The 16,748-nt window shown below is 33.1% G+C and overlaps 3 protein-coding genes across 5 annotated transcripts; all 3 read left to right on the top strand.

The window, feature by feature from the left end:
• Positions 1-3,043: 3,043 nt before the first annotated feature.
• On the top strand, positions 3,044-5,679 carry LOC106319219 (glutathione synthetase, chloroplastic). Its single transcript, XM_013757484.1, has 9 exons — positions 3,044-3,325; positions 3,480-3,649; positions 3,726-3,932; positions 4,031-4,153; positions 4,240-4,320; positions 4,416-4,496; positions 4,573-4,642; positions 4,730-5,184; positions 5,283-5,679. Exons 1-9 carry the CDS (start codon positions 3,044-3,046, stop codon positions 5,404-5,406), a joined length of 1,593 nt encoding a protein of 530 aa, XP_013612938.1. The 3' UTR covers positions 5,407-5,679.
• A 5,958-nt stretch (positions 5,680-11,637) lies between these two features.
• LOC106319133 lies at positions 11,638-13,331 on the top strand. 2 transcript variants are annotated; one of them, XM_013757375.1, is made up of 7 exons: positions 11,638-12,057; positions 12,145-12,363; positions 12,437-12,523; positions 12,593-12,739; positions 12,831-12,857; positions 12,944-13,039; positions 13,119-13,331. In XM_013757375.1, the coding sequence occupies exons 1-7, from the start codon at positions 11,809-11,811 to the stop codon at positions 13,128-13,130; spliced, it is 837 nt and encodes a 278-aa protein (XP_013612829.1). In that variant the 5' UTR covers positions 11,638-11,808; the 3' UTR covers positions 13,131-13,331. The 2 variants fall into 2 exon arrangements, with proteins under 2 accessions (XP_013612829.1, XP_013612828.1); XM_013757374.1 differs by having other exon boundaries at positions 13,115-13,331.
• An 81-nt stretch (positions 13,332-13,412) lies between these two features.
• LOC106319132 (probable protein S-acyltransferase 17) lies at positions 13,413-16,707 on the top strand. 2 transcript variants are annotated; one of them, XM_013757372.1, is made up of 10 exons: positions 13,413-14,626; positions 14,710-14,803; positions 15,037-15,131; positions 15,218-15,385; positions 15,461-15,533; positions 15,623-15,675; positions 15,774-15,865; positions 15,957-16,009; positions 16,095-16,220; positions 16,315-16,707. In XM_013757372.1, the coding sequence occupies exons 1-10, from the start codon at positions 14,478-14,480 to the stop codon at positions 16,588-16,590; spliced, it is 1,179 nt and encodes a 392-aa protein (XP_013612826.1). In that variant the 5' UTR covers positions 13,413-14,477; the 3' UTR covers positions 16,591-16,707. The 2 variants fall into 2 exon arrangements, with proteins under 2 accessions (XP_013612826.1, XP_013612827.1); XM_013757373.1 differs by lacking the exons at positions 15,461-15,533; positions 15,623-15,675 and having other exon boundaries at positions 14,032-14,626.
• Positions 16,708-16,748: the final 41 nt, after the last annotated feature.

Here is a 16,748-nt window from a genome sequence, read left to right as displayed (position 1 = left end):
ATTTTATAAGCATCCTTTTTCTAGTTCTTATTCACAACTAATGATTTCAAACTATGTTATCAAACTAGTATTGTTATCATTTTGTTTTTTTTTTTCTTATATTTTACTCAGATATTGCTTATTTTTTGCTTATATTGTGCTTATTTTATTATTTAGTCTTATGTGAAATTTTAAACAGAAAATAATGAATTAACATTCATAAGTTCTTCCATTAAATTTATAAATTTTGTTGAGTACTTTATATTTACATATTATATTGAAATTTGTTGGGTACTTCATATATACTAGTTTTTCCCTCGAGTTTTTTTCCACCTCATATATTAATTTTTTTTCCACCTTATCAGTGGAAAAAAACTTGTTGACAAAGAACAATAGTGGCATGACAACTCTTGTGTTATTTAATCAGACGTTATTTTATTTGTATAATATATGAACAAACGAATTCACAATTCATTGTAACGCCAATATTCTAGCTTTTTATACAGCAGCGTCCTGGAACGCGATTTTGTTGTCTCGTAGTTGCGGTTCGGTCATTAAAGCCTGTGTTTAGTCAGTCAATCGTTTGAAACTTGCGTCTGCGTTTCAGAAGCTTATTATGACACGTTTACAGACCAAAGCAGAAGCACATTGAGATACAGTGCTCCGCGAAACAGCGAATCTTATCCACCTTAAACCCCTCTCGACCGAAGTCGAGGAACAGACAAAAGATCCTCCAATGGAGTTTGAGATCAATCAAAGCTAGTTTTTTTTTTAACGCAAAAAGATTCAATCTTTAAGCTTCTTTCTCCTTTTGATTTAGCTTCCATTGCTTGGCTTTGGTTTGGTAATAACTTAGCTTAGCTAAAAAAAAGGAATCAACTTTTATCTTCGTCACATTTGATTGAGCTAAAAAGGAATCAACTTTGATCTTCTTCATCGTTTGTTTTCCAGTTTTCGAAGTGGAAGTGAGTTGTATTGGATTCAGAGTGGAGATGATATCAAATTAGCATTCTTCGCTTTGTCACGCTTACGTTTCTCATTTTTGTGAATCCTTTCTCCATTGGTTTGACTATGATGTAGTGCTTTTGATTAATGTAATTGACATGTTTCAGTTCCTGACACTTATGGAAAAAACGTTTATTCACGCTTTATATGAGCGCTACAACACGCATTTTCTTTTGAATTGTAGATGTTTCACAAGGAGCGGTTGGAAAAGAACAAAAGAGGATTTTATACGAGAGGATGGAAAAGAACAAAATAACATGTCAAAACTCTAAATTTCAGCTAAGAAGTGCCTATGCTACCGCTAAGTTAAGAAAGACTGGTTATTCTAAGAACATATTCTATATAGAAGCACTAGAGTTATACAAAGAGATATTTACTTCTCCACTTGGTTGTGGTTCTTATATGTGAATATTTGTACAAAATCATCTTGAGTTAGGTACACATGTTTTTCATCAGATTAACATTATGATGGCCAATGGTGACAATAAGGAAAAACGTAACGGAAAGGATGTATTCAGTAAGCTTTCGAACGAAATGATCATCAGTTTTTAGTATTATAAGAGACTGTGGTCAAGTATTGTTCAATGTTTGGTTTCTTTTTCACTGTAGGCATTGAAGAACGAAATTAAACAAAGAGAAGCAATGTGGGGTACTGTTTACGGGGAAATGGTTGAGGTGGTGATCAAAATCAAGACTTTACAAGCTAGACTGGTAAGTGTTTATACAATACAGTTGTTGAATCTGAAGCTAGACTGGTAAGTGTTTATACAATACAGTTGATAAAATCCAGCCTGCCCTTTGATTTTTTTTGCTAGTCAGTATTCTCTATACAAATTGGCTTTCTTCTACTCTTCTCTTGCAATGTAAGACTGAATGTTATCTGATTAGGCCCTAGAGCTGCGAGGTAAATCATTAATAAGTTCAAAGACAATCAGAAAGAAAAAAAAAACAGTTTTCTGTTTTTTTTTTTTGTAGTTCCATTAACAGAGAAAGGTTTTTGTTTCTATCGCTTACATTTGATCTCTTCTACTACATTTGATCAGGCAACAAGTGTAACATACTGTCTTTAAGTAGTGGGACCTTTTAAAAGATAAGAGTTGTGATGTGGAGGAAAACTAAAAGACAAATTTTCTTAATATCCAAAATGTCCCCAGCACTTCAATATTTTTTGTCTGGCATCATTGCGTAGTTTATACCCCCAAATTCAATTTGTATACAACTAAGAATCCTACAGATAAGAAGACAAATTTGCTCTTACCTACATAACCACCATGAAAAATAAAGGTTTTAAATGTTGCCAAAACAGTAGTTCGGTTCTTTAGTAGATGTGGTTGGAGAACAGAATTTTCTTTTGAGTTTATTATTTATTTAAACAAATGGACAGTATTGAAAAAGCATCTCTAACGTGACAAATTTTATTATACTATTTTTTGTCGATTCATTTTATTATATTCTAACATTGTATTGCATGCAGAGATCCGTAGAGGCTTATCCGGAAGGTTGGCCGCCTATCCTAGATCTTCCTTCGAGACCTCTATCAACGACCAACCAAACCACCCGCTTGTAGGAAAATACTTTTAATGCACACAAATAAATAATTTTATAAAATACTCAATTTATTTAAATAATATATACTATACATAATTATTACATACATTAATAAATATAATAAATTTTGATTAGAACTATATTATTTTTTTGTGATTAATTATTTTTCATAATTTTTATCCAATCTAAATTTAGTAAACATAATTAAAAAAAATTTAAAATTCACAATATATCTTTATTACCTAGTAAAAGTGTATCGAAAATGTGAAGTGTGTCTTTTCAAAATAAATTTTTAAGAAAATTGATAATTTTAAAAATGAAGGAAATACATACCTTTAAAAAAATTAAAATCAATTAGTCAAAGAATTTGTTCTCAAATTGATTTATTTGACAGATTGAAAGAGATCTCATATATTATGTTATTCGTCGAAGAATAAAAAAAGGGGGAAAAAGTCATAAGTGATCTTAGTTTGACGGAGATGTGATCTCATCTTCCAAAAAGCTTTTGCAAATGGTCGGTGGCTGCTCTTCCCTGTCTTATTCTTCCTCTTCCACTTTCATTGCCACTACTACTTTGTCTTCTTCCCTTAAACTCAATCCACAAAGTTTCATTTTCCATTTAAATCTGAGAAAGCCTGCGCCTTTAAGGTGTGCGAGCTCACTAATGATGGAATCACCGAAACCCATTCTCGATTTCGAAAAGTTCGACGATGGGTTTGTTCAGAAACTGGTCTACGATGCTCTCGTTTGGTCTTCCCTTCACGGCCTTGTCGTCGGTGACAAAACTCATCAGGTAAAGTTCCTGTCTTTTGATGTTGGGTCTTGTGTTCCGACAACGTTTGAGGCAAAAGTCAAAATCTTTGAATCTCTACGAGTCGTTTTGTAGCTGATTGATTGATTGATTCTTCTTGATCTGAATCAAGCTTATAGATAGTTTTGATTTACAGAGATCAGGAACAGTTCCAGGGGTTGGGATGATGCACGCGCCCATCGCATTGCTACCGACTCCATTCCCTGAAAGTTACTGGAACCAAGCCTGCGAAGTTGCTCCCGTCTTCAACGAGTTGGTTGATCGTATCAGCTTGGATGGCAAGTTCATACAAGATAGTCTCTCCAGGTTTTAGCATTTGCATTTAAAAAGTAGCTGTCTTTGTACAAACCATCTTGATTGATTTCTCTTTATGTTGTTGTAGAACGAAAAAAGCTGATGTCTTTACATCTAGACTTCTTGAGATACACTCCAAGATGCTGGAGAGGAACAAGAGAGAGGACATTCGTTTGGGTTTACACCGGTCAGATTATATGCTTGACGAGGAAACAAAGTCGCTTCTTCAGATAGAGATGAACACTATCTCGTGTTCCTTTCCAGGCTTTGGTCGTCTTGTTACCGAGCTACACCAGTATGTCTCCATCTTCTGAATAATCTGTCTCTTTTTTTTGTGGCATTATTCAGCTAAAAGGTTTACATTCTTTTACTTCTTCTTACCTTTGTTTGCAGGTCATTGCTTAGATCTCATGGGGATCATCTTGGGCTAGACTCTGAACGTGTGCCTAGAAATGCATCCACAAGCCAGTTCGCTGACGCAATGGCTAAAGCTTGGTTGGAGTACAATAACCCAAGGTTAGACCTTAAGCTAAGAACCAAGAATGAACTGCTTTGTTTCCAATAGTTTTTATGTTTAAAGATTTAATCTTTCTTTGCTACAGAGCGGTAGTTATGGTCGTTGTGCAGCCGGATGAACGCAACATGTACGATCAACATTGGCTAAGCAGTGTCTTGAGAGAAAAATATCCTCTTTTTAATCAACTTAAAGACTTTTTAATACTTATGTTTGTAACCGTCAAAAAACTGTGTTGTTTCTTCTTCCTTAACTTCAAAACACGCACAATATTGTAACCATCAGGAAGAGTTTAGCAGAAGTTGAAACTGAAGGGCGTGTGCATGAGGATGGAACCCTTACTGTGTAAGTAGTTTGTCTGTTTTCAAAAGCATTGATTCTTGAGAAAACTATGTTACATATAGTCTTTTGTTGTTGGCAGTGGCGGCCAAGCAGTCTCGGTGGTTTATTACAGATCAGGCTATACTCCCAGAGATTATCCGTCTGAATCAGTAAGCGAACTATCTTCTCTCTCATCTTGTCGCTTGACCTTTTTGTTAAGGAAGTTCTGAATTGATATTGTGATTTTTTTTTTGAAGGAATGGAATGCTAGGTTGCTTATAGAGCAGTCCTCAGCTGTCAAGTGCCCTTCTATAGCTTATCACTTAGCTGGCACCAAGAAAATCCAGCAAGAACTCGCAAAACCAGGTGTTCTTGAGAGGTTTATGGACAACAAAGATGACGTTGCCAAGCTGAGGAAATGCTTTGCTGGGCTATGGAGCTTGGACGATCCAGAAATCATCAAGAAAGCTATTGAGAAACCTGAGTTGTTTGTTATGAAGCCTCAGAGAGAAGGGGGAGGTAACAACATATATGGAGATGATGTGAGGGAGAATCTTCTGAGGTTGCAGAGAGAAGGAGAGGAAGAAAACGCTGCGTATATCTTAATGCAGAGGATATTCCCAAAAGTGTCAAACGTGTTCTTGCTGCGAGACGGCGTTTACCATAAAGATCAAGCTATATCAGAACTTGGAGTCTATGGAGCTTACCTCAGGTACAGAGTAGAAAGAATAACACTTTTGGTCATGTTTAAGTTCAGTCTCTACTTGAATCTGTAGTGGCTTAATCTTTTGAGCAAATGAAACTGTGTAGGAACAAGGAGAGAGTTATAATAAACGAGCAGAGTGGTTATCTGATGCGCACAAAGGTCTCGTCATCAGATGAAGGTGGTGTTGCTGCTGGTTACGCCGTCTTGGACAGCATTTATTTGAATTGAGATTTGGATCATCACATTCAACAATCATCCTGATTAATATGTTTATGCTGGTTCATTTCCTTTTTCTTTAGTCTTCTTGCTTGCTTGTTAAAGATTTGTGTATTGATTCATGAAGATCTATAAGACGAGTAAACAAAGCTCTTCTACAATTCTTCTTAAGATTTGTTAGATGGTATATGTTTGTAAACTAGTTTACTTATGTATCCACTGCATACTAGTTTACAAACATCTACACACAAATACTTTACTCTTAATAGAGAACTAAAATGTTATCTTTCCAAATTTTCCTAGTTATTTTTTTTTAAACGACGTATTCGACCAAATCAGTTAAAAATATTTCATCAAACGTTTGTGAATGACTGATTAGGGTAAAATTTCCAGTTTTTTTTTCTGTTAATATTCCTTAATGACACATGCATAATTTACAAATTTTGCCAAATTATTAAAAAAGCCAAAGACTTTCAAGAGATTTAGAAAATTTCATTTGTTGAATTTTTTAGAACTTATTCATTTTTCATGTCTATCTTTTTTTCCTATTTCTAATAAGGTTAGCCATATATATAGATAACCTTAGTTCTATCTTGAACTTAGAAAAAGAAAGTCAGAAAGAACAAGTTTTTGGTTTTGTGAAGAAACAATATATATGAACAATTGCATATATGGTGCCATGGCGTTTGGTATAACGTTTGGTATAGGCAGCTTGATCGTTCTCTTGTATTGTGGAATTAGGACATGGATTCGGCGTCGAGGCAACCGTCTACAACAAGTTACGCGCTATTCTGATGGTGATGCATAACTATTGTTTTATTTTAAATGATTTTATATTTTTTTAGATTATTAATCCATCGAATCGCATATCGATAATGCAATGCTGCAATATGTATCACTGAACAGTGAAGATTTTCAGTTTATTTAGTAAAATTATATCTTTGTGTTTACGTACGTTTGCAGTGTGATACTACATGATTACTGGTGTATTTTTTTTGAGCAATTACTAGTGTATATATTGGTGAATGTCATTAGTTTATGTGTACTGAGAGGAGGGCAAGCATAGCAGTTATTATTAACGAATTAACTGAAAACTTTACGAACACCCGAATAGTTCCAGTAACCAATGGTTGATATGTTACTCAACCAAAGTTGTTTCATCCAGAACCAATGGTTCATATTCGCTGCTGCTAATAACCAAAAAAAAAAGTCTCTAACTTTTGAGTCCCATTTGATGAATACTTCATCTGAATCAGTATTAGCTTTACAGATTTGTTGCTGAATGGTTATGTTGTTTCATAGTGTGGGACTAGCTCAATGTTCACACCCGCAAAAGTATATTGTCTTCTCTAGCTATTACAGATGCATAGATTTTTAAGTAGTTTTTGTCAAATTTTTTAGTTTTAAAAAACTAGATCTTGATAAGTGCATCCGCAAATTTTATTTTTATATAAAATATTTATGTTTACATCCTTTTTTTTTTTGATTAAGTTGTAAATATTTTGATGTCATTCTTAACTTTATAATATTTATGTTTATGTGATTTATTTAATATTATTAAAATGTTTTTGATAAATATTACAGATGTTATTCCACATATTTGATAAAAATATATAAAACTCTAAATATTAGGATAAACATGTTGAGAAGTATGAGTGTGAGAATATGGTGTTTCGTACCTTTAGTTGAATGTGTATATATATAGTTTTCATTTTAGGTTTTATGCTCTACATAAATTATAATGTATTAGATTTTGTTTTATGATTTCAGTTAATCTGATAGATATTATTATAGTATATGCTTAGAATATCTAAATAATAACCGATTTGTTAGAGCTTAAATTAATTGGTTGTAAATAAATATTTTCCTTTAAAACTATAAAAACGATATATTACATGATTTTAAACGTTCTAAATGTATTCAATTTCCCATTATTATTATTATTCGGTTTGTATTGTTTATAAAGAATATAATAATTATAGATGATTTAATACATATTTTTGCTTCAAATATATAAAACAACCGATTATGATTATTTTGATAAAGATTCCATACAAGATATGATTTTAAAATTTTGATTGTCACACATACTAATCAATAAATTTGGTTTAACTATTGAATGAACATGTATTTTTAATCTAGAATTATATAGACCATATGAATGGTTGATTCTAAAAAATATATTGAGAGGTTGTACTAATTTTGTCATTAACATACATGAGAGACAAATCATTGATATGGAACTTATCAGATTCATCATCTTATAAATGTTATCTAATGTGAATTATAATGGTCTTGGTTTGTTTATTAGAAAATGAAATGACCGGTTGAATGACTAAGTTGTATATCTTACGCTATATATGATAGATGAATGACTTGATAAAATACAATAATTGGTTTACATTTTGGTTTAATAAATTAAAAGAAGCAGTCATTCTAAATGTCATAAACGGATCATATGTTAATGAGTAAAGGATTTAAAGCACATAGAGTCATATTTAAGTTTTGTTGTTGAACCCTATAGCAGATAATATATCTATTAGATCTTTTAAATTAACATTGTAATATTTCAAGTTTAAATTTTGTATTTAAGTTTTGTGTAATATCCTCATTTATATTATAAGTTTAGTTAAATATGAATTTTTTTGTTAAGATATTATTAGGTAAATAAAAACAAACATTTAATAAATTATGGAATGATTCAAATAAAAAATTCACACTTAAAATAAGTCATGATTTTTATTTTAATAGTTTCTGAAAATCATAAACATACGAAATATTGTAGTCACTTAAATAATAAACTCAAGTACATTCAATATTGTATAAGGATGATGTCTGTTAAATTATAAAATATGTATAGTCTCAAATCATGAATCATAATTTTTATTAATGTAAAATATACATCTACATTTACATTTGATGATTCTAAATACATTGCAACTAAAATTTCTGAAAGCTTGACACGTTAAAATGGATCACAACAAGATATTCTCGAAATATTCTATTAGGTGTTATACGTATCACAAAATGAGTAAACATAATAATATAATTAAACTAAATTAAGCTAGATCAAAATATATTAGTTAAATTTTGTATGGAATGTACAAATTAAAAAATCATACATAAAAGAGTCATGACTTCTATTTTAATAGTATAGTTTTGATATAAAAAATATTATATATGTTATTCCACATCATCTAATAAATTGAAATATAAAACTCTAAATATTAGGATAAACATATTGAGAAGTATAAGTGTGAGTACAGTATTTTGTACTTTTAGTTGAATGTGTATGTATATATATATATATATATATATATATGAATAATATTTAGTTTTCATTTTAGGTTTTATGCTCTAAATTTTTTTTAATGTATTAGATTTTCTTTTATGATTTCAGTTAGTATGATAGATATTATTATTATAGATACTATTATTATTATAGTATGTGTCTAGATAGCAGCAGATTTGTTAGATAATAAACTAATTGGTTGTACATATTTTCCTTTAAAGCTATAAAAACAATCTTGTATTAGATATTCCATGATTTTAAGCGTTCTAAATATAATAAATTTCCCATAATTTTTATTTGGTTTGTTTGTATTGTTTATAATCAAACAATAATTATAGATGATTTAATAATTATTTTTGACTCAAATATATAAGATAAACGATCTTATGATTATTTTGATATAGATTCCATAAAAGATTTGATTTTAAAATTTTGATTGCTACACATACTAACCAATAAATTTGGTTTAAATATTGAATGTACCCTTTTTTAAAAAAAATCTAGGATTATATAGACCATATGAATGGTTGATTCCAAAGAAAAAGATTGAGAGCTTGCACTAATTTGGCCATTAACATCCATGAGATACAAATGATTGATATAGAATTTATCTGATTAATCATATTATAAATGTTATATAATGTGAATTATAATGGTCTTGGTTTGTTTATTAGAAAATGTAATAACCAGTTCAATTACTAATTTTTATATATTATGTTCTATATAATAGATAGATATTTGATAAGATATAATAATATAATATATATAGTTTTTATTTTAGTTTTATGCTCTAAATCAATTTTAATGTATTAGATTTTATTCTATGATTTCAGTTAATCTGATAGATATTATTATAGTATATGCTTAGAATATCTAGATAGCAACCGATTTGTTAGAGAATAAACTAAATGGTTGTAAATATTTTCCTTTAAAAGTATAAAAACATTTGTATTATATATTACATTATTTTAGCTAGGTGTTCTAAATATATTCAATTTCCCATAACTATTATTTGGTTGGTTTGTATTGTTTATAAACAATATAATAATTAAAGATGATTTAATAATTATTTTTGCCTCACATATAAACACAACCAATGTTACAATTATTTTAATATAGATTCCATAAAATATTTGCTTTTAAAATTTTGATTGCCATACGTACTAATCGATAAATTTGGTTTAAATACTGAATCAATCGGTCTTTTTAATCTTGAATTGTATAGACCATATGAATGGTTGATTCCAAAGAAAAATATCAAGAGGTTGTACTAATTTTATCTTTAACATCAATGAGAGACAAGTGATTGATATGGTACTTATCAAATTTATCATCTTATAAATGTTTTATCGTGTGAATTATAATGGTCTTCTTTTTTTTTAATCTGACGTGGCATACCTATCCATTGAGGATATTCAAACTTTTACTATTGGAAAATAATAAATTTTTCATTAAATTCTTTCAAATAAAATTACCATGAAATCCACCAAAACTTTACAAATATTTAATAGAATTAGTAGATATACTTTTTAGTTAGTTAATCTATTAGAAATTAATTAATTTACAAATTTCCTATTCTTTAAGAAGTAAAGTATCTCTACAAATGTTGTATTCTCTAAAAAGTAAAGGAAGAAAAAATGTTAATTCGAGTCGAGTGAATACAACATTTGTTTTATTTTCTAATTTTTTGTTGGTAAAGGAAGGACAATGGCTTCTATCTCTTCTTATTTAGTTTAAGTAGATTAATTAATTTTTAATAGATATACTAAATATTTTAAGTACATTAAGTAGATTAGATAACTAAAAGTATCTCTATAAATATATTTTAAACATTGGTTATAATTAGAGTTGAACTGATAAGTTTATGCTCAAAATATATTTGAGCGATTTTTGAGTGATTTCTATCAAAAATGGATGAATAAGTTGAGTATTAGAGATCCTCTCTATATTTTAACGCCAGTCACGACACTATGCCAGAAGTTGAGTTTGAGCCAGAGTTTCTAACCAATAGTTTCAGATCTTTTCAACCTCCCTGGTACAGCTGATGAGTCGAAGTGTTTGAGGGGGTCAAAGAATGGCTGCAGACACTGAGAAATCTTGGAACACCACTTGCATGCCTCAAGAACGACAAAGGAGATTCCATTCTTCATCTTGCTGCTAACTGGAATGATCTTGAACTGGCGAAGAGCGTTCTCTCTGAATGTCCATGCCTTTTATTGACTTCAAACTCAAAGGAGCAGTTTTAGATTCATGTGGCGGCATGTGTTGGTCATTTAGCTGTTTTTAAGGTTCTTGTTGCGATATTAACTTTTATTTCGGCTAAAGTGTTTGATGAAGAGAAGAGGAGGCTGGATATATATATTGTGAAGGACATTGATATACACGAACCATTTGTCCATTCGGCCATCCATTACCAATGAGTGGGGATAAATATTTTGATATATAATATATTTTTGTATAGAACCTAACTCTTTTTCAATATATTTGGTACTAAAGTTTATTTTCTCCTTTAGCTTCTAATATATTATCATATTAGAATCATGTACTCCTTCCATTTTTTTTATTTGTTTCAACATATTAAAAACATTAAAAATTATCATAAATACATTACTTTAATGTTTATCGATTTTCAATAAAACCAAATAAATAATAGTTCTTTTTATTTATAATTTATTTTATTTAAATTTATAATTATTTTCTTTAAATTTATAATTTATCATTGATTCACTATTGTTTTCAAAACATTTATTTTATACAATTAATAAAGGACATCCATTCAGGTTGTTGATAAACGTTGTTGGGTTGTAATATATAGGGTTTTCACATGGGCCAAGCTACGTTTTTACCGGGCTTTAAAACTTTATCATGGCCCGATCAAATTCGTTTTTGTACTGAAGGAGGCTAGTATGTTACATGTAGCAGTTATTAACGATTAACTGAGAACATCTGAATAGTTCCAGTAACCAATGGTTGATATGATACTCAACGAAAGTTGTTTTATCCATAACCAATGGTTCATATTCGCTGCTGCTAATAACCCAAAAAAAAAAGTCCCCAACTCTGAGTCCCATTTGATGAATACTTCATCTGAATCAGTATTAGCTTTACAGATTTGTTGCTGAATGGTTATGTTGTTTCATAGTGTGGGACTAGCTCAGTGTTCACAACCGCACAAGTATATAGTCTTCCCTAGGGGTTGTTACAGATGCATAGTTGTTGGTTCATCTGAAACAGCGTTGTCAAGAAGAAGACAAGTTTTGGAGCAAGTGGATTCAGAGTTGTCTAGTGGAAACGAGAGAGCTGCTTTGTCACTTGTCAAAGATCTCCAAGGAACACCTGGTGGGCTTCGTTGTTTTGGAGCAGCAAGGCAGGTATATACTATGTAATATTAATGTGATTCCCCCTTCTATGGATCTTGGTCCCTTTGGAATGCATCATTTAGTTTCTTAAGCTTCTAGGTGCCTCAGAGACTCTACACATTGGATGAGCTGAAACTGAATGGCATCAACGCAGCTTCACTACTCTCCCCAACAGATGCAACACTTGGTTCCATTGAAAGAAACCTTCAGATAGCTGGTGTCTCAGGAGGGATAGTTGCATGGAGAGCCTTAGACTTGAGCTCTCAACAGCTTTTCTACATCTCTCTTGGTCTCTTGTTCCTGTGGACTTTGGATTTGGTAACTCAACTCAAAACTCTCACACACTTTGTCTCTTCATAGACCATTAATGATGCAAGCCTCTTATCTATAGGTCTCGTTTAATGGCGGAATCGGTAGTTTGGTTCTTGATACAATTGGTCACACGTTCAGCCAAAGATACCATAACAGAGTTGTTCAAGTAAGACCTACATTTTCACTCTACTTATCAATCAGTTCTCATTGAACTGAGAATCTTCTACAATGCCAGCATGAAGCAGGTCATTTCTTGGTGGCCTACTTAGTCGGTATCCTCCCACGAGGATACACGCTCTCAAGTCTTGAAGCTTTACAGAAAGAAGGTTCTCTCAACATTCAAGCTGGCTCAGCCTTTGTAGACTTTGAGTTCCTTGAAGAAGTACACACACAACCTCTCTCTTTCTCTTTCTCATTCTCATTCAAAAATCCAAAGCTTTAAATACTTTGTTTCTCAAACCTGAAAACCGCAGGTTAATGCTGGCAAAGTCTCAGCCACAGTATGTTTTTTTCTTTTGCTTTTGCTTAGTTATATATACACTTTTCTGAACTCCACAGCGCTCTAACAAAACGAGTTTGTAACCAGATGCTGAACAGATTCTCATGCATTGCACTTGCTGGTGTAGCAACTGAGTATCTCCTCTATGGTTATGCTGAAGGTGGTCTTGATGACATTAGCAAGGTCCCATTTCTTTTTACCCAACTCTTTTGATATCATGAAGAAAAGTGTACATGCTAAATGGTATTTGTGGTGTAGTTAGATGGTTTGGTGAAGAGTTTGGGGTTCACACAGAAGAAAGCAGACTCGCAGGTGAGGTGGTCAGTACTCAACACTATACTGCTTCTACGTCGCCACGAGGTGGCTCGATCCAAGCTTGCTGAGGCTATGTCCAAGGGAGAATCTGTTGGCTCTTGTATCCAAATCATCGAAGATTCTATTGACCCTTCTGATATCTAGAAAACTTTTTTTTTTTTTTTACCATCTGAGTATTATTATTTAATGGACAAAATCCTGAAAGCAAGGCCATACAAAAAGCCAACAGAACAAGTCCAAAGCCCAACCGAAAAAACCAAAAAACAAGGGAAAAACATAAGGGCAAAGCCCAAAAACGAAACCCACCCAGGCTGCACCAATTCACCCAACACGTCGAAAGACACTTGTTAGAACCTCAACAACAAGGTAACACGTGTCGCCATTTCCCTTCGTCTTGTCCACCTCCGGAGAAACACGAATTGTTTCGCCGGAACCTCGCCGGGAAACACATGCAACTTCCCATCGTCTTTACCGACCGAACGTCTCCACCGGACTAAACTTCTCGAAACCACCGGAATCACCTGGGACCACCACGACGAAAGAAACCTCCAACGACTATGTTGGAAGGTAGGGAAAATCCATCGTCTTCAACACATACCTTTGTGCTCGTTCTTCAGAGAGCTTCAATCGATCTAAATCGAGATTTCTTCCAGGAGCCAAACCACTGAACACAAGGCATAAACTTCTACCGCTTCAGATCTGAACCCTAAGCTATTCAAAACCACAACCCTGGTTTCAGCCGACATCACCAGAGTGAAAAGTGAGTCGCTGGAATTAACAAGCCAGCTATATCGTGTCGTGGGAATCACTATATGCCGGAACCAAAGCCTGAATCTAGGGAAACCTTCACCGGAACTATAGACCGGTGAGATAAAGGAATGAAACTCTTTCTCTCAAAGAATCATCTCAAATTGATCAGAAAATCAAAAAGAGAGATTGAGTTTTCTCATCATCTGTTTAGTGAAAGATTTTAGATAGAGAACGGAGTCTGATATCTAGAAAACATAAGGTAAAGAAAGCATTTTTTGGTTCTTTTTAATACACATTAATAAAGGTTCAGACAACATTCATTAAGACATAAAAGCAAAAAAAGTCTTGCAATAGTGTTCTTTAAGATTCTATTCAATATCTACAAAATTAAATAAAAAAGTAACCTTTTTCCCCAAAACTCAAATCCCTAGATTATTGGAGAAAATTTCCCTAGAGAGAGGGATAAAAAGATTTCGACTTTCTGATTCGAATCCACAAATAGATCAAAACCCACATCGGAGATTTCTTGTTTTCTCGGAGAAAGTTGAAGAATTCTATGGAGGTACAATGGGTTTTGGTGTGTCACGGGATGGTGACGTTAACGGTGGTCGTCTCCTTCCTCTGTGGCCATTCGCCTGTCTTCAAAGGCACTCCCATTGGATGGATTCACTACTTCCTCACTTTCGGCGCTTGGGATTACTTACTGTACATCTCCTTTTACTGCAACTATGTTTTGTGTTGTGAATAGGGATTGGTGATCGTGCTGTGTTGTTGTTGTCTTGATGTAGGAGGTTTGTTGAGTTTGTGTTTGGTTCCAAGGGTACGGACGCGGTTCTATCGGTTGAGGGTTTCTGCTGTGACCGGCCTAATCCTTTCCTGCAAGTTAGTGTACTTCTGATCTTCTTGCTTGGTTTATTAGTGAGCACATTGAAAGCTATTGTTTTTTTTTTGGATTAGGATCAGTTGAGTGATACAAGTAGCTAATTTATTGGTGAAAGATTTGATTTTGATTTGAGTTCCTAGCTCTGAACTAGTCTTATAAGCAATGTGGAATGCAAGGTTGAGTTTTTAAGCTTTGGAAACATAGCTAACTAGTCTTGTTTCACATGTTGCAGATCATATACCTGTTGATTCTTGGATCAACATACTTTATAACTGTGAAATCTTCATTTGCCTATATACCTGGATATTACATCGGCGAAGTTCACAAGTAAGTCATTTGGTTTCTCTTTGTTATCTTCTTAAAACTTTGTATGATAACACCAATAGACTCATTCAGATTTTGTTTCTTTGTAGGTATATGAGCTTTGGGGCTGTTATGATTGGCGTCCTGCTTTTCCTGTTGACAAGCTTTTGTGATCCAGGGACTGTTAACGCTAAGAATGTTTCGCAGTATGTTTCCGCTTACCCTTATGATGATATCATTTACTCGGAGAAAGAATGTCCAACGTGTAAAATACCAAAGTGAGTACATTCAAAACCCTCTAGGCTCCCTTGCTTCGAGTTATGTTGTCTCTGGACAGTTTGTTTCTCATTCAGACCAGCTAGATCCAAGCACTGCAGCATCTGCAACCGTTGTGTGGCGCGGTTTGATCATCATTGTGGTTGGATGGTTTGTACAACAGCCCCAAAGCTTTAAAATGAATCTCTCTTTAACTCTACTTGTTGATAATGTGATTGATACCAAGCTTCATGTTACAGAATAACTGTATTGGCGAAAAGAATACCAAATATTTCATGGCCTTTCTCTTATGGTGAGCTCTCATTCTAATACTAAACCAGCCTTTAATTGGATACTACTTTGTAATAGTTTATATTTCTTAAAATTAAATGTTTCTTTAGTGTTTTGTAGGCATTTTCTTCTCTGTCTCTACGGAGCTGTAGCCATTGGGTTTATTCTTGCTGGGCGAGTAAAAGAACTTCGCATTGTACATATTTTAACCAGTAAGTATCATACCAGACCCTTGTCCTCAACTAGTATCTTAAAGCTTTTGATATCTGAAGCTGTTTGAATATGGATCCTCTCTCTTTACAGCCTATTACGGGATAAAGAACTCTTTCCGCAGCTTAGCTCCACGTGTTTTACAGGTAAGTATCAACTTAATCTTTGTCTCTTTTGTTGCCTACTTACAGAGTAATCTAATTTTGCTTGTGTGGTTTGTATTCGAAACAGTGGCTAGTTGGTACATACAACACCCAAATACTTTTATTGGTGTTTTTCGCCCTTATTTCTCTCCTCCTTGCTGGCTTCTTCGGCTACCACCTCAATCTCTGCTTAACCAACACAACAACTAATGAGGTAAAGTTTGTCACCTCTTGGAGAATTATCAAATCTTGCCCATAGTCATCACTCTATGATATCTTCCTTTTTGGTTTTGTTTGTGTGATGACAGAAATTCAAATGGAGAGAGTACACAAGTTTGCAGAAGAAGATAAGCGAAGCAAAGGCAAGTGCTGCTGCTCTCAAGGCAGGCATGAGCAACACCGAGCTGGAACGTCCAGCAATGAGCAAATGGAGGGGACTTTGGAGAAGATCTGAGGCCAAAGCTGAGTCCATCGTTGCCAAACGGAATATGTATGATAAAGGAAACTTTCAGAACATTTCTGAGATTGTTTTCCCATTATCTTCAAGACAAGGTTTCCAGAAACCATATCATAAATCTGAATAGCTTTAGTCTGTATGTAGTTGAGATCGGTCCCAGTTTAAAACGTTTTACACATCTACTCAACTTCGAGAAAAAAGGTTTATTGAAACTATTGTTGGTTATACAGATCTTTGACAATCATCTTCCACATAGTTTCTTATATTCTTTCATACAACAATACT

Source organism: Brassica oleracea, chromosome C9 (assembly GCF_000695525.1).
Source record: "Brassica oleracea var. oleracea cultivar TO1000 chromosome C9, BOL, whole genome shotgun sequence".
In the NCBI taxonomy this organism is placed as follows: Eukaryota; Viridiplantae; Streptophyta; class Magnoliopsida; order Brassicales; family Brassicaceae; genus Brassica; species Brassica oleracea.
The sequence above is the reverse complement of the archived record's forward strand: the minus strand, read 5'-3'. Positions and strand labels throughout refer to the sequence as shown.

What these genes read in the sequence shown, in the direction of transcription:
- LOC106319219 (XM_013757484.1), top strand. Translation starts at nt 3,044, where the DNA reads ATGGTCGGTGGCTGCTCTTCCCTGTCTTATTCTTCCTCTTCCACTTTC. An exon ending in TTGGAGTACAATAACCCAAG is followed by an intron (nt 4,154 to 4,239) that starts GTTAGACCTTAA and finishes TCTTTGCTACAG; the next exon opens with AGCGGTAGTTATGGTCGTTG. An exon ending in GAGATTATCCGTCTGAATCA is followed by an intron (nt 4,643 to 4,729) that starts GTAAGCGAACTA and finishes TTTTTTTTGAAG; the next exon opens with GAATGGAATGCTAGGTTGCT.
- LOC106319133 (XM_013757374.1), top strand. Translation starts at nt 11,809, where the DNA reads ATGGTTATGTTGTTTCATAGTGTGGGACTAGCTCAGTGTTCACAACCG. An exon ending in ACCATAACAGAGTTGTTCAA is followed by an intron (nt 12,524 to 12,592) that starts GTAAGACCTACA and finishes CTACAATGCCAG; the next exon opens with CATGAAGCAGGTCATTTCTT. An exon ending in CTGGCAAAGTCTCAGCCACA is followed by an intron (nt 12,858 to 12,943) that starts GTATGTTTTTTT and finishes GTTTGTAACCAG; the next exon opens with ATGCTGAACAGATTCTCATG.
- LOC106319132 (XM_013757372.1), top strand. Translation starts at nt 14,478, where the DNA reads ATGGAGGTACAATGGGTTTTGGTGTGTCACGGGATGGTGACGTTAACG. An exon ending in GGCCTAATCCTTTCCTGCAA is followed by an intron (nt 14,804 to 15,036) that starts GTTAGTGTACTT and finishes CACATGTTGCAG; the next exon opens with ATCATATACCTGTTGATTCT. An exon ending in CCAACGTGTAAAATACCAAA is followed by an intron (nt 15,386 to 15,460) that starts GTGAGTACATTC and finishes TTTCTCATTCAG; the next exon opens with ACCAGCTAGATCCAAGCACT.